Below are 15,966 nucleotides of genomic sequence, written 5' to 3'. Positions count from 1 at the left end.
GTTAGAATTCAATTCTAAATTTTATAACCTAAACTGCTGATTATAATCCAGATATGTAGAATAAACAATTTTAAGCTTTTAATTGGAGATGAAATATTCCTAATTACCATATATCAATGTTACAACATTAAGTGTTTCCAAAACTACCACTTGGAAAGTATATATTGAAATACAGCAGACATGTGACAAAGACACCAGAACCAATGTATCATAGCAATATCCAGCATGGACTAGCTCCTGCAAGTCAATATCCAGGTAAGTCCATAGCGTAAATCTGCCCTCCTCTTAAGTTCGTCATCAATCTACTTACTTCTGCAATCACTCAGGTTCCTGAACCAAGATATTGAAAAATGGGGGGGGTCTCCTTTGTTGGGAAATCAACTGTGAAAATCCATACAACTGATGAATATCATCATACAGACAGAAATAGCACTTGATATTGTAAGTACTCTACGCCATCCCTATATTTCCTCCTTAGCATTGAGCCTATGTTTGCTGCAAATAACTAACATTAACAAAAGGATACCACTTGCGGTAAAGAGCCAGGCTGCAGCTTGCAGAGTTCAATCAACAGTGTTGTATACATGACTTCAATGTGAGGGGGTGAGGGCAACTGGAAAAGCTCTCCGAAGACAACCTATAAAACAATTATTAGCATTATTGAAAATGAGCTATTAATTTACTGTACATTTACTGAACAGAAATGTATAACTGCATAAATTCTTTATAGAAGAACAATTATCCCAACTCATCCTGCATTATCCATCATCTTAGCAAAAATATGAACAACAAAAATGTCAAGTTAACAGGTGTCAAAATTCTCTTTTTGTTTGTGACACTTTAATGCTTAAAGCTGTACCACAATATCAATAGGACCAACTTTTGCAAAAAAGTACATATCACTGAAATGATAAAGGGAACATGCAGAAGAGGGGAATGTTCTCATAAATCCCAACTATTAGAAGGTGGTCTCATTATAGAATCAAAATGATTTACAACAAAAAAGACCATTTAACATAAGAACATAAGAAACAGAAGCAGGGCTAAGCCTTCTGGCCCATCTGTCATATGATTCATATTTTATCGGTTTCCTCGAAGTCAATTACTACCCTCCCCTACATTTCCCATGCGCCATTTAAAGACAAAATTTTGTCCTGTATGCCAAAGGCCAGATCATTAAGGACAGATCATCAAAAGAACAGTAATCCAACACCAACAACTTGGGAGTACTACTGAACACTTTCCTTGGAGTAAAAGATGTCAATACAGCAATACTCTCTGCATTGTATTGCTTTACTACTGATGTACTTCAGCTGCGAAACTCCCTTTAAAGGCCAAGGGAGCTTCTTCCAACAAAGACATGGCATATGCTCAGCTCAAGTGACGGCTCCTTCACCATCAGAACACTAGAAAGATTTATTTCCAGAATTTTACGTAATTCAACAAGCTCAATCTCTAGTTCAGTAAAGTAAAAACTTGGTATAAAATAGACTGTTTGTTTATGTAATCCACACATTCTACATATTGGCTAATTTATTACAACGGAAATTCGAATTTCCAACAAGATAAAATGTGAGCTACCAACTTGCAGTAAAAAGGAACCCACCTCAACTATATGGTAATTCAGAGGAATCTTGTTTTTTCCAGGATAACTAAGCAGCTGTGCAGCACTGTTTGAAAGAATAAAAGATTCGCAAAGGTAATTTAGGCAAAACCATAGATACTAACCACAAACATCAAACTGTGTTACATTGAGAATCGTGAATATGAAGTTGCATTGTCACCATGAAAACAAAGATTTTACATTTGTGCACAGACCAAATTTAGCAGTTCAAATTAATCTTACCTCAGTTAGTCTGCAACTACAACATGAGGATCAGCCACTAAACTTGAATAATGAATTTATGATAAAGGAGCAGTGCTGACAGCAAAAGAAATTGATTGGTGGTTCCTGCTTCTATTTAGCAGGAATACCCATATATTGTTTTGGAATTTCTGCTTTCCTTCCACCCCTTTTCATATTTAGCTGCTTCATCAATTACAAGATTGGATGTTAACTGATCATTGCAAAGTGTCAGTACCATTTGCAATTCCTCAGACACTGAAGCAGTTTGTGTTCATATGCAACAATACCTGGCCAACATTCAGACTTAGGTTGATAAAGTGGCAAGTGCAATTCATGCCACACAAGTGCCAGGTAATGATTGATTCCCAGATGAGAGAACTAACCAACTCCCCTGGATTTTTCAAGGCAACAATACCACAGAATTCCCAATCATAATATATTCTGGAGGTTACCAGTCATTTGAAACTACAAGTTCTACCTAAACTAGCTCACCTCCTGACTCCTGAAAACCTATCCACCATCTACAAGGTAGAAGTCAGGACTGTGATGGAATACTCTACACTTGCCTAGACGTGCACCGCTTCAACAACACTGGAAACTCAACACCATCCTTGATGAAGCATTCCACATAACTGGCACCCCATTCATCATCTTAACATTCATTCTTTCTAATACTGACACACAGTAGTAGCATCGTCTACAAAATGCACTGCATCAATTCATCAATGAGAATTTGCACTCTTGCACTGATTCTCTCTCTGTAAAAATGAAGCCTTTTGAAAGAATCGCATTTTGTGCAATGCACTGTAACTGGGTTTCTAATGGTGTATTAACTTTACAGTTGCTGCTAAGCACCTCCTTGACCATAAAGCGCTTACTTGTACATTTTTTAAAAAAATGTTCAGGCATGTTGTGAACACACCCAGAGCAGGTGGGATGAACCCAAACCTTCTGGCCCATAGGTGGGACACTACCACGGCACCACAAAAGCCCTTAGAAGCTTACTTTTATGTTTGTGGAATATCAGATTTTTCCTGGATAATACGTTTCTTTGAAAAAGTATATACATCATGAAAACTTTATGCCTGATTTAACTTTCACCTGAATCCAATTGCAATACATTATTGTCTCATGTGAGCATTCAGAAAAAATATGAATGACATGAAGTGCGCTTTTACTTTCTGGTTTATTGTGTGTGAATATTTAATTGTAATCAATAACTTATCTGCTTCCTGATCTGCTTACCAACATCAATGCTGCTGCATGCTGCTTGATTTGGCAGCGGATTTCAACATTTATCAGGAAAGGAGAACCCAAGATCTTTGCGGACAGCTTTCTTCAGGGTCAGCAGCAAGTGTCGTTGCTGACCACGACATCAGAGCACTAAACTTAATTAAACTTATTGCTTATCAGAATACCTGTAATGATATACCTCCAACCATAGATATGGAGATTGATCAGGCCACTTTTGGAATACTGTGTTCAGTTCTGGTCTCCCTGCTTTAGGGAAGATGTTGTTAAACTTGAAAGGGTGCAGAAAAGATGTACAAGGATGTTGCCGGGGTTGGAGGGTTTGAGCTATAGGAAGCAGTTGAATAGGCTGGGGCTATTTTCCCTGGAGCATCTGAAGCTGTGGGTGACCTTTATACAGGTTTATAAAATCATGAGTGGCATGGATAGTGTGAATAGCCAATGTCTTTTTCCCAGGTAAGGGGAACCTAAAACTAGAAGGCCTAGGTTTAAGATGAGAGGTGAAAGACATGAGAGGGACCCAAGGGGCAATTTCTTCATGCAGAGGGTGGTGCAAGTATGGAATGAGCTGCCAGACAAAGTGGTGAATGCTGGTACAATTACACCACTTAAAAGGCACCTGGATGGGTACATGAACAGGAAAGGCTTAGAGTATGATAGACTGTGGTGGTCCTAGAAGATGGCCTGACAATGTCTTCTAAACAACAATTAGAGTCAGCAACAAAATGCTGGCCTTGCCTGTCATTTTCATATTCCAAGAAGTATTTAAAAATCTTTCCTCTATTTCTCATTTTTTAGTACATTTGCTGTACATAAATTAAATCTTATATAATTCCGCCAGCAACCCTCACAAGAAAATGTCACTGCAGTACTGAAACAAATATTATTGAGATTACCATGTTTTTCTTTCCCTCCAATGAGATTTGACGATGCAGTGCAGATTCTCCTCAATTACAAATCTCTCAACAGAGTGGCTACCAGGCATTACTGGGCCCTAAGGGAAGAGATAACAGTAGAGGTTTAAAACAAAACTATCATGTTTAGTGCCCATATAATAAGAAGAAATAAAGATATCCAACAATCAATAAATTATTATTCCTGAAACTAAAACCAAGAGACAACGGATATTGAAAAGGACGACAAATTCCAAGACCTGAACAATTTTTACAAGAAGAAAATATTGTTCACCCCAAAACATCTTAGTTACCTATATGAACTACAAAACAAATGTTCCAATAATGAAAACAAACTAATTCTAGAGGTGATCATCAAGCGTTAAAATCTTAAACAGCACAAGGGAAAATGAAAGAGGATTAGAAAGATAAAAGGGCAATTTAAACAGCAATTTTATACATATGAAGCCAGAGAGAATACAACACTAGCAGTGTTGCAACTTATGCCTTGGATCACAGCATAACTAGACACAGGCAATAAATTACTTTAAATGCAAGTACTTTCACTGATATTGCTGTTCAATTCAGCAATTTGGACAATCAGCAGACTTTAGCAGAAATGAGTAAGCACATTTGCAGCTGCATTAAATATTCCAGCCAATGATCCAAAACCTCAGGAAACAGGCCCACCTGTGCTGCAATGGTAGAGTCCCTACCCCTAAACTGGGAGGCCTTGGTTCAAGTCCCACCTCTTCCACAGCTGTGTAATAAAATCACTGAACAGGTTGATTGAAAAAAATGTCCAAAACCTGAGGCGGGGTTCCTGTGGTGCAGTGGTAGTATCCATATCTTTGGACTGAGGAGGCTTGGGGTCAAGTCCTACCCGTTCCAGATGTGTGTTATAAGATCACTGAACGGGTTGATTAGAAACCATCTCCAATACCAGGATGGAGCTGGGGGCTATGAGGCTCTGGGCCTCGGGTGGGGGATGGTGGGCCTCATGTGGCTAAGTGGTCTGTCATCAACTCTGGACTAGGAGACCTGGGTTTGATTCCTACCTGCCCAACACGTTATTATGACTCTGATCGGCTGTCTGCAAGCTCTTAAGCTCTTAAAAAAAAACTCTCCTTTTCATTGATGTCTCCTCATTTAAATCTCCTTAAAATGTTTTTTTTCCCCCCCATCAAGCATATAGTTAATGAAGGCTTCTGAAACATCCTTTTTGGCTCAATCTACTTGGCTGAAAATTCTGATTATGAAGTATCTGGGATACTTTATTATAAGGATGGCAATATGAATGCATGTTTTGTTGTAGATGCATGCTTAGTGAAGTGTTTGGATCTATTAAACAAAAGCCTTTAAACACAAAGGGGCTTACAGCCTTCTGTACTGAGATTAGAGGTGTAAGAGGTTAGGGGTTTTAAGAGCACTTCTCAGAGGTGGCATTGCCACAATCTTTGGAGTGGTCCATCCTGCATTTGTCCTTACCTCCAGCCAGCAGTTACTAGCCACTGGTTGTCAGGATGAGAGAGAAGTTGATGATGCACAGCTCTCCCTTTCTCTATAATCTAATTCATGTGTAAGTCACGTTCGTCATCTATCAGTTTACCAGACTGATTCCTGGGATGGCAGGACTCATATATGAAGAGTGACTGGGTCAGCCCGTACAATAACCACTGGAGTATGAAACAAGGCGGGGAGGTTAAACAGAATCCCATAAACTTTGAACAGGACTACACAGGGTAAACACAAGAAGGATGTTCCCGATAACAGAGAGTCCACAGCCAGGAGGTCACAGTCTCAGGATACAGGATAGGCCATTTAAGGCCGACATGGGCAGAAATTTCTTCACCCAAAGAATGACGAGCCTACAGAATTATTTGCCACAGAAGGCAGTTGAGACCAAAATACTGAATGATTTTTAAGGAGTTAGGTATAGCTCATAGGGCAAAAGGGATCAAAAGGTATGGGGAGAAAGTGAGAATAGGATACTGAGTTGGATGATCAGTTCTGATCATAATGAATGGCAGAATAGGCTCAGAAGGCAGAATGGCCCATTCCTGCTGTTCTTTTTTATGTTTCTATCATTAATTTGCTATGAGCCAAGTGGTATTCGGTATGTGGCAGAACAGCTGTGCCTTCATTGGGAGGTGTACGAGGAATCTGCACACACAGAACAATGAGGTAATTCAGAAACTAAATAGAAGAGAAACATTGGCTCTATTGCATTTTTGTCAATGATAAAACATTACTATCCATGCACAATGCTGATTGAAACAGCAACACTGTCCAATGCAACTCACACATGGCTGAATTAAAAAATCCGCTGCCAGCGAGTCAGTGTGGTTTCAGAAAAGGTCAAGTATACATTCATATGGAGTTTCCAGATAGTCAGCTCATGTTTACTGACTTAACAAAGGCCTTTTGAACAGTCAGCCATGATAGGCTGTGGAAAGTAATGAAGTTTGGCTGCCTGAGAAATTCATCATGATTGTTCAGCAATCCAATGACACATATTTGCATGTGTCCTGGATGATGGTGAGTCTTCAGATCCAATCCTAATCACTGTCAATGTTAAGCAGGGCTACCTGCTAACCCCAACCTTATCTGGATACTTTTCTCCATCGTGCTCTTTGATGCCATCCATGATCATGATCCTAGGATCAAAGTCAGATACTGCAGAGATCGGAACCAACTCAATCTGAGACAATTCCAGGCAAAGACCAATGTTACCCTGGCCATAGTCAATTTCCTGTTTGCCAATGTCTGTGCACTAACTGACCGTTTAAAGCTGGATATGTATTGTAGTCTGGATTTGTTCTCCAATGCATTCAACAACTTCAACCTTATAATGAGGTCAAAAATCACACAACACCAGGTTATAGTCCAACAGGTTTATTTGAAAATACTAGCTTTCTAAGCTCTGCTCCTTCCTCAGGTGTAGTGTGGAAGAAGAGATACACTGATATAGAATTTATAAGCAGAAAGGTAACAACCCTAAAAATAGCTTGCTGACTGCCTCCTGTTGAATCTTTAATCAGTTAGAAAGGACACACAGGTTTCTATTGATTAAAATGCAAATCCCAGAATTTCTCTCAAGTCAGTGCCCCGAGATAATTAAAGGTTTTATCAGTGTATGCAAGAGGTGTCATCCCAGGTCAGACAATGCATTTTAGGTGCGAGGCCCTGTTTAGAATCTGTCTGTGTTTTAACCTGGAGTCAAGCTAGGTTTTTTTTTGAACAAAATGGGACGTATATGCAAATACACAAATATCTTAGATGAAATAATTGTGTGTCTGTGTGTACGCGCAAGCATGCACGTGAAACAGAGGGAGAGAGCGTGTGAGTGCATGAGAGAGCGTGAGAGCTAGTGGGGACGGGGGAGGGGGGGGGGGAAGAGAGAGTATATAGTGAGGTGGGGTCACCTGTAGCGCGACACAAACCCAAGATCATGGTTGAGGCCACCCTCATGGGTATGGAACCCAAGATGTCTGTGTATTTGCAGATATATTCTATTTTGTACAAACAAATAAAACCAGCCTGATTCCAGGTTAAAACACAGATTCTAAACAAGGCCTCACACCTAAAATGCATTGTCTGACCTGGGATGTCACCTCTTGCATATAATGATAAAACTTTTAATTCTCTCAGGGCAATGTCAAACCCAAGGTTTCACGTACCCAGAAACTGTCAGCAGTGGAGAAGTCCTGTTCTCTCAGCAGCATGCTCCTGAATGCTGTCTATACTGAAGACAAAGTACAAGCAAGAATTGCTAAATCTAATCTAGCCTTTGGCAGTCTTTGAACATCAGTCTCGAGAGGAAAGGGATTAAGTCTCCATGTCAAACACAGCAGATAAAGTAACAGTACTACCCTATGTACGCATGACTTGGACTGTGTACAAGAGTCAGGCCAAGAAGCTCAACCACCCAAAGGATGCAGAAGAGATTGCCAGGAGAAGCACTAGGCATAATTAAAAATTAGGTATTAACCTGGTGAAGTTACGACATAGGACTTCTTACATACAATGGACAGAATTAAGCAAATTACAACTAACAGATCAGATCAAAGGTCTACAGTCTTGCTACATCCAGTAATGGATGAATGATGAATAGAACAATGGTAGACAATTAAACAACTAGCCGGAGGAGGTGGCTACACAAATATCCCCGTCCTTATTGACAGAACAGGGTGACATCAGTGCAAAAGACAAGACTGACGCAGTTATAACCATCTTCAGCCAGAGGTGTTGAATGGATGATCCATCTTGTTCTTGCCAAGGTTCCCAGCATCATATCTGCGAGGCTTCAGCCAGTTTGATTCTTCATGTCACATGAAGTGGGACAGTTGATAATGGACACTGCAAAGACTATGGACCCTGATAATATTCTTGCAAAAGTGTTGGATGAATGTCAGGCAATAAGCATCACTTGTTGACATTCAATGGCATTACCATCACCAAATCCCCCATTTACCAACATTCTGGTGATTACCATTGACCAGAATCTGAAACTGATCAGCTAAATATGTAGCTATAAGAACAGGTCAGGTCCTGGGAATTCCTAACTCACTAAAGTCTGCAAGGCACGTCAGGAGTGCACTTGATTACCATCCATGTCCTTCGACAAGCACAGCTGCAGAACACACAAGAAGCTTGACACTACCACGTTCTCAAGTGTAATTAGGGATAGACAATAAATGTTGCACTCACCAACAATGCCCACATTCCATGACAAAATATATTCTTAAAATATCTTTCACTCAAGCTGACTTCAGAAGCTTGTGAAGTTGAGTTGGCAACTGCCAGATACAGAGGTGCCCACCAGAGCTGGAAGGCCAATCATCCAAATCATGTTCAGATTGTCACAACTGAGTTGGGATGGTCATATAACCAAAAGGCCTGACACTCTGCTGTGTACAGTTTGACTCTGGTATGCTTTCACAGCAGTCAGAAGGAGGGACATACTGAATGATGGACTTCAAGCTCTAAAAAGATTGTTGGTGAGGATCACTGCAGCTGGCGTAAGCAAATAAAAATGGAGTGGCTTCCTTCAAAAACAAGTGCATATCAGAGGCAGAAGTGAAATGAAAGGAGGAAGTACTCAGCCAGTAACCTCCTAAAACTCAATATTCTGCAGTATTCTGTCCTATTTACAGCAGAACTTCCCAAGCACTGACTGGCATTATATATCTAGGTCACTATATATCCACCAATACTCCAACACCAAATACTGTAGACGGTCAATATAGTCAACTTCCCCTTGAAGGATAACAAAGAATGCTTAGACCGAGACCCCATATCTCCTTATTTAATTCAAGATGTAAATGCATTAGAAATGGTTTAGAAAAGGTTTGCTAGACAAATACTTGGAATGGCCGAGTTGTCCTGTGAGAAAAAGTTTAACGAGCCAGGTTTGCATCTGTTGAAGTTTCGAAGGGTAAGAGACACCTTGATTGAAACATAGAAGATCCCAAGGAGTCTTGACAGGGTGGATGTGGTAAGGACATTTCCTCTTGTGGGAGAATCTAGAACTAGGGGTCATTGTTTAAAAACAAGGGGTCTCCCATTTAAGACTGAGATATGAGGTTAGTTTTTCTTTCAGAGGATTGCCTGTTTGGCACTTGCTTTCTCAAATGGCAGTGGAAACACATTCTTTTAATATTTTTTAAGGCATAGGTAGATGGTATCTTGAGAAGCAAGAGGGTGAAAGGATGTAAGGGATACGTGGGAATGTAGAGTAATCAGATCATAAAAGGATATCTTCCCTTCGCTGCTGAAAACCATAACCCTTACTGGAATACCGCAGCCACCATATCGTAGTTTCAGGGCTGTTCTTCACAATACTCTGGAAGACAAGTATCAGCAGCCAAAACTGCTTTGGGCAAGTGATGTCATGGAGATGCAATCAGATCAAATAAAGTCCCCATCTTTCAGGAACTGATCTTCCAAGAGACTCACTCACTGGTGACCAATCAGTAAATACTTAAAATTAACACATACCTCAGGGGCATCTGTGTAGTCAAACATTCTGAAAATGACTCGTGGCATAGGGTAGACGGAGTCTTTTGTGTGAGGAGGTGGAGTGAAAGGTGGCAAGTTATGTTGCAAAGCCTCACAGAGTACGCTGTCAAAAGCCAAATACGGCCTCAAGATGTGTTTCTCCTGCCAACGATCTTTCTTCATTTTCTGAATTTGCGCCCAAAGGCAATCCAAGTACTGTAAAGAAAATATTGTTCTTCAATACAGGAAAACCGTAAGGCTTTGATCAATCATTCACTCATGTTACTCAACTTTGAAACTTTTCTATTGCATTTATTCTTACAAGCAAAAAAAGTTTAAAATCAGTGCAGAAAAAGTGAAACTGGAATTACAGTGCAGGGAGTTTAATGCTGAAGTAGACAGCCAGCACTGGACAAGGAGATTTAATTATGAGGAAGAGAATTTTAAATTGGACTGTCAGGCCAGGAATCAATGAAGGACACAGATGATAGCATTAATAGCTGAGTAGGGCAATCTATGGGCAGCATATATTTACAAGAGCTGAAGTTTATGGAAACTGGACAATGGGAGTCTGAACAGACAACACTGAAATATGCCAGCCAAGGGACTCATTAGGTTTACATATCAATGCAGCAGTACAGTCAACTCATTAAATACTTGTCTGGAGATTCATAATTATCTTCTCCAGATACTAACTGCTTTCAGAATTAGATTTTGCAATTCATTTAGTATTTTGTGATATATTTAAATAAACACAGAATAACAGGACAATTACATTAATAGCAGTGCCTTCTGATTTATGTCAAATTTACTTCAGATTGAAATATTAGAATTGTTACTAATATTTTCATGGGTATATTTTCAGTGCTAATCTATAAATAACTAAAATGATTAGAAAAGAAAAACAAAGTAATTTCAGAATCAGGAATCTAGGGATGCACTGACAGAGTGAATCAAAGCTGGTGAATCATTGTCAGAGTGAATGGACCAAAATATATGTACGTGTAAAGAGGCAATATGTGAAAAGATAATGCATAAATAAGCAACAATTTGAGGCTCATTTAAAGCACATGTCAAATTCCGTAAATAATATTGACATATACAACGTTTTCTAAATTACTGCTGAGTCATGAGCATTGCATTAGTGCTCCCATTTTCCTGAATATTCAAATTTACATTACCAAGATGATTAGATAAATACTTTTGCATTTTACAGTTCAGTAAAAATCTCCCATTTTGTGAGAAGGGAGTGGGTAGGACAATGGTTTCTGTTCTCCCCGTTCCTGTAAGTTATCACATCGCCCTGTTGCCATCTGTATATTTTGGGAAGAATAAGGAGATTAATCCATGTTCTTGGATTTCACTGTGTAGATGTAAATAGCCTACAACTGGTTCCTTTCTGTCATTCCATCTTTAACTGAAACCTCACCACAGCTTTGAACCTGTTGGCCTTCTGGTTTCTGGAGTAGCATGTAACTATACTACTTGCCACCAACTTTAATGGTTCACATACAACAGCAGATGAGAGGTTCTTCAAGCAATTTCCAGACATGATCAGTACCAAGTGCACTTCTAAACACTTGAGTCCTCCAGCATATTTCTAGCAACTAGTCCCCTTCCCTAACCCAGGGTTAAGGGGCTCAATTCCACTTTTCCATAGTCCAGATGTTCAGGATAGAGACAATAAGTATAGAAATATGTAAAAGAAATTGTAAGATACCTATAACCACTCTGCCATGAGCAGCTATCAGTATCAATGAATAGTTTTTAAAAAGTTCTAAAAGAATTCAAGTCTCACTCTGCACTCCTCGAACCTCCATTCCAGCCTTTAGCTGAAATTAAATACACAGGCTGAATCGCAGACTTCCATACATCTTTTCAATATCAAGTGTCAGAGGTAGTTCCTTGACCACATCAATGGATACAACACCTTTCACCCAAAATAACATGCATTTGCTGTGCAGCAATCACTAACAGTTCATCTGAGAAGAAAGCCCCTCATTCAATAAGATCTCAAAGGAGATTTCAAATTATGTCAAGATTCCCCCAAATGGTGCAGTAAACTACACCACAATAACTTGTTAGATATCACTTAATAGAAAGACAATTCCACAAACAGCTGCACATGGCATAACCACTCTGCAAAACACATTTCCAAAATTCATGTCCAGGTTTCAAGATCCCTTAAGAGAAAAAGTGTCAATTTTCAATTAGCCTTCTCACCTCCTCCTGTGGATGAGGTTGTTCAGCAGTCCAGCACTGTAACATTGGTACGTGATGCTTTTGGCGTCTCCTACAAAGAGGTACAGCAAATATAAAGTTAAGTTGGCCCACAGAATTCTGTGCTAAACTCACTGTTCTACAAGTAGTCATAATGGTTTTAATGTCTCTGAATAGAAGCACCTCAGTTATTTTATCGTGTGTTCATTAGGATTATACAATCAAGTTAAACCAGTACATTGCGTCACAAGTTGAAACCTAGAAAGGACAGTTCAGTTTCTCCATCTCCCACCTATTCCAAGCACTGAGCCAAAAATTTGCCTTTGGTTCCCTTTTGGATATCGGCTACATCCCAACTCTCCTTCACTGGCTGAATGGTCACGAGGCTGGCTCCAGTGCCAAACAATCGAAAACATTCATTACCTTATAAAAAACCAACTTTCTAACTATGCTTTAAGTAGCAAAAAGGAAAGAATTTAGGAGAAGTAAGTAAGGATATACTCCCAGACCCTAACTGAACTTCAAGCAAAATCAATTGTCAGCAATTCTGAGTTACAAATGAACATTGTTAGAGTACTTAATTTGCATTAAACTACACTGCAAGTGAACATTTTAACTCATTTTGCTGTGGATGTTAAGTGCTGCAGCCTAATCCATATTATAATCCATTATGCAAATGCTCAATGACGTTTCTTCCTCCACGACATGATCAGAAAAAGGCAGAATCAAGAGTAACTTTCCTTGTAGTTCAGAGGGTATTTTAACCAGTATTATTCTAGAGTACACTTCTGTCAAAAATACATGTGCATTTCAAACAGGTAGTGCCATAATGGGAATACCAGACTGAATTCTAATCCATACTGCTAGTAGATGCTTTTGACTGCTATCTCATAGCAGAAGTATGCTTCATTCTCAATAACTTGGCTCTAAGCAGCTATCTAAAAGAAGAGGTTTAAAGCACAGCCATAGTAGCAGAATCTACTGTACAAATGTACTGCAAATTAGTGGATTCAAAATGTTTTAAAATCCGGACCAGGACCTGTTTTGCTCTGAGTTAGTTGCTTGGAGAAGGGTCAGTTAGCCAAATGGCTGGTTTGCAATGTAAAGTGACGCCAACAACATGCGTTCAATTCCAGCACTGGCTGAGGTTACTATGAAGGACTCTCCTTCTCAACCTCTCCCTGCTTTACCCTCAGGTTAAACCACCATTAGTCATCTATCTCTCTCTAATGAGAGAGCGGCCCTATGGTCCAGCAGGACTATGGCGCTTTACCTTTTAGTTGCTTACAGTCAAAGCAGTTATGAGGTAAATAAATTGAAGTTCACTGCTCTTGGATTTGAGAAAACAAAATAATAAAAAAAGTGCAACCAAACTAGTCAGTAGGCAATGGCATTTACATGGATGTCAATCAATGAGAGACTGGAACTGGGATTTGGGAAGTCTTTGCTCAAACAGCTTAGTGACATTCACCAGAGACGCTAACACTTGGCTAAGGAACCCAACTGGTGACAGACTCTACCAATCAGTCACCACCAAGAGGGTAAATTCACTGAAAAGGGGATAAACACGTTATGTGCAACTGAAAGAAGACATACTTTGTCGAAGCTTTTCACCTTGCACTTAGCTGGATAATTTGCAAGTAATGCCAATGTAAAGGAAAAACAATTAGACTGTTTGAGAAGAGTGGCACTGCCATATAGAATGCACCAGTTAAAGGATGACTGACAGTTAACTGCCAAGTGCTCGGTTTCTCTAGCACTTTCTGCTTTCATTTCAGATTGTCAGCTTCTGAAGTATTTTGCTTTTACTCTAGTTAACTGCCAAGCTTTGTCTGAATTTTAAATTGGGAAGTTTATTCTGATTAATAAAGGCATTTCTTAAGAAATGAATCAGAAAACAGCTGTTGTCTACTTTAAACAATTCAGAGTGTGAGAAGAATTATATGGACAACCAACTCAAGATTGCCAGTTGGGCGCACAATGTGGCACATGCACATAGTGGAAGCTGTGTATATTAACAGCCAGGGCAGTACTTTGCAGTCAGAAAGAACATGTTCACATATTGTGCTGTTTTAACCCAACAAAATAACAATACATTATCTGGTCTATTGCAGTCATTGTTAAACTGGTGCATTCTCCAGCAATACCTCTACCAATCAGTACTCTCTTCTCATACAATATGTTATTTTGCCTTTATAGTGCTTCATCTTACAAATTGTTCTGACGAGTACAAGGCAAAAATCTTCGACATATGTCTTTTCCCAGCGATACTAAGTACTGTACATCTTACCATAATATCTTATGCAATTCTTGTATCTGTCACATGATCTCAAGCAGTCTTAAGGCCTGCTGAAACGTGTTCTGTGCTCCCAGCCTGCTTTACGTCCTTCTTCAGATTTTGGAAGGAAAAAGTGCCCAAGAGAGAAAGTCAGTCATCTATTGGTGTTTAGAAATGCAAATTGAGAATTTGAGTATGTAATCATTCTCATTGGAGATTGCAGAGGGAATTTCAATTGTATAGGCGAGCTGAATCAGATGGAAATATGTTTCAAACTGCACTGTCAAGGACTGCCAAGTTGCAGCACTTACATCTATCGATAGGGGATCTTATCTCAAACCCCTCCTCAAGACAAAGAGCAGGGAGCTGTGAAGTCCGCAAAAAGAGGAACAACTATTATGTAGTATGATTCAAAACAAAAAAAAAATAGATGAGAGAGAATTGTGGAGGGAGGAACTGCTAGGGGTACCTGGACAGCCAAATTATTATTTGGCAGTTAAAGAATTTGGCATCAGCTTGGGGGAAAATAAAAAAAAAATATAACAGGTCATTATTTCAATTTTAATTTATTCTAATTAAATCAAATTTCATTGCCCAAAACATTGCATATACCACCTACTATGCTATGCAGATCTCACTCAAGGAATGCTGGGTTAAAAACCCATACCTGGTAATAGCTCAAGAAATGAAAGGCTTCATTAACCTATCTGAATGCAAGAATTAAAACTGCCAGCACTCTCAAAATACTATACACAAATTCATATTAGAATCTTAGGATTTCATTTATTAGTTAAAAAGCAAACAAAGGATGTAAATAATTAACTGCAGCAGGCGAGACATGTTTATACAAAGAAAATTAGCATTCAGCCAGAAGTAGATCCAAAGATAACTTAATGCTCAAACTTTAGTTTTGCATATATTATTATAATATCATCCAAATTTCTTGCTTACCAATTTGTACGCCCTCCCAAGGCTCCATTCACAGCACACCACAGCCACAAAATATTTTTACTTTGCTTTAGCTTTTCATTAGATGAACGAAAGCCCATTGTCAGAACACAGCCCAATTCTGCATCAATGATGTGGAGGTGCTGGTGTTGGACTGGGGTGGACAAAGTCAGAAGTCACTCAAGACCACTTTATAGTCCAACAGGTTTATTTGAAATCACACAAGCTTTCAGAGCGCCAACCCCTTTGTCAGGTACAGTGAGAGAGCAGAGCATACAGACACAGAGTTTATAGGCAGAGAGATCAAAATATCATACAACTGGTGTGAGTGGAGTGTCAGATGAAAAGTCTCTGCGGGTAACCAAGAGCGTTTGACTTTATAAACACTTGACACGCTGTCATGACAGCACAACACTGACGAAGACAATCAGGCAGACCCATAGGAATGTATAAAAAGTAACATCTCAGGTCGGACACTGAATTGTAGATGTGAGGCTTTGCTTAGAATCTCACAGCCTTAATCTGGAATC

At 39.4% G+C, this 15,966-nt stretch overlaps 1 protein-coding gene across 3 annotated transcripts in view; it reads right to left on the bottom strand.

The window, feature by feature from the left end:
- LOC109928462 (nuclear cap-binding protein subunit 1) overlaps positions 1 to 15,966 on the bottom strand; it is a 59,472-nt gene that overhangs the window by 26,189 nt on the left and 17,317 nt on the right. For 2 of the 3 annotated variants that reach the window (XM_020528405.2, XM_048593227.1), the window contains exons 7-11: positions 12,214 to 12,283; positions 9,991 to 10,206; positions 3,994 to 4,091; positions 1,607 to 1,670; positions 527 to 637 (exon numbers count right to left, since the gene is read on the bottom strand). In XM_020528405.2, the coding sequence (XP_020383994.1) occupies positions 527 to 637; positions 1,607 to 1,670; positions 3,994 to 4,091; positions 9,991 to 10,206; positions 12,214 to 12,283 (559 nt within the window). Of the gene's footprint in view, positions 1 to 526; positions 638 to 1,606; positions 1,671 to 3,993; positions 4,092 to 9,990; positions 10,207 to 12,213; positions 12,284 to 14,500; positions 14,582 to 15,966 lie in introns of those variants that run through there. The other variant, XM_048593233.1, reaches the window with a different exon arrangement.

Source organism: Rhincodon typus, chromosome 3 (genome assembly GCF_021869965.1).
Source record: "Rhincodon typus isolate 14 chromosome 3, sRhiTyp1.1, whole genome shotgun sequence".
NCBI classification, from domain to species: Eukaryota; Metazoa; Chordata; class Chondrichthyes; order Orectolobiformes; family Rhincodontidae; genus Rhincodon; species Rhincodon typus.
The sequence above is the reverse complement of the archived record's forward strand: the minus strand, read 5'-3'. Positions and strand labels throughout refer to the sequence as shown.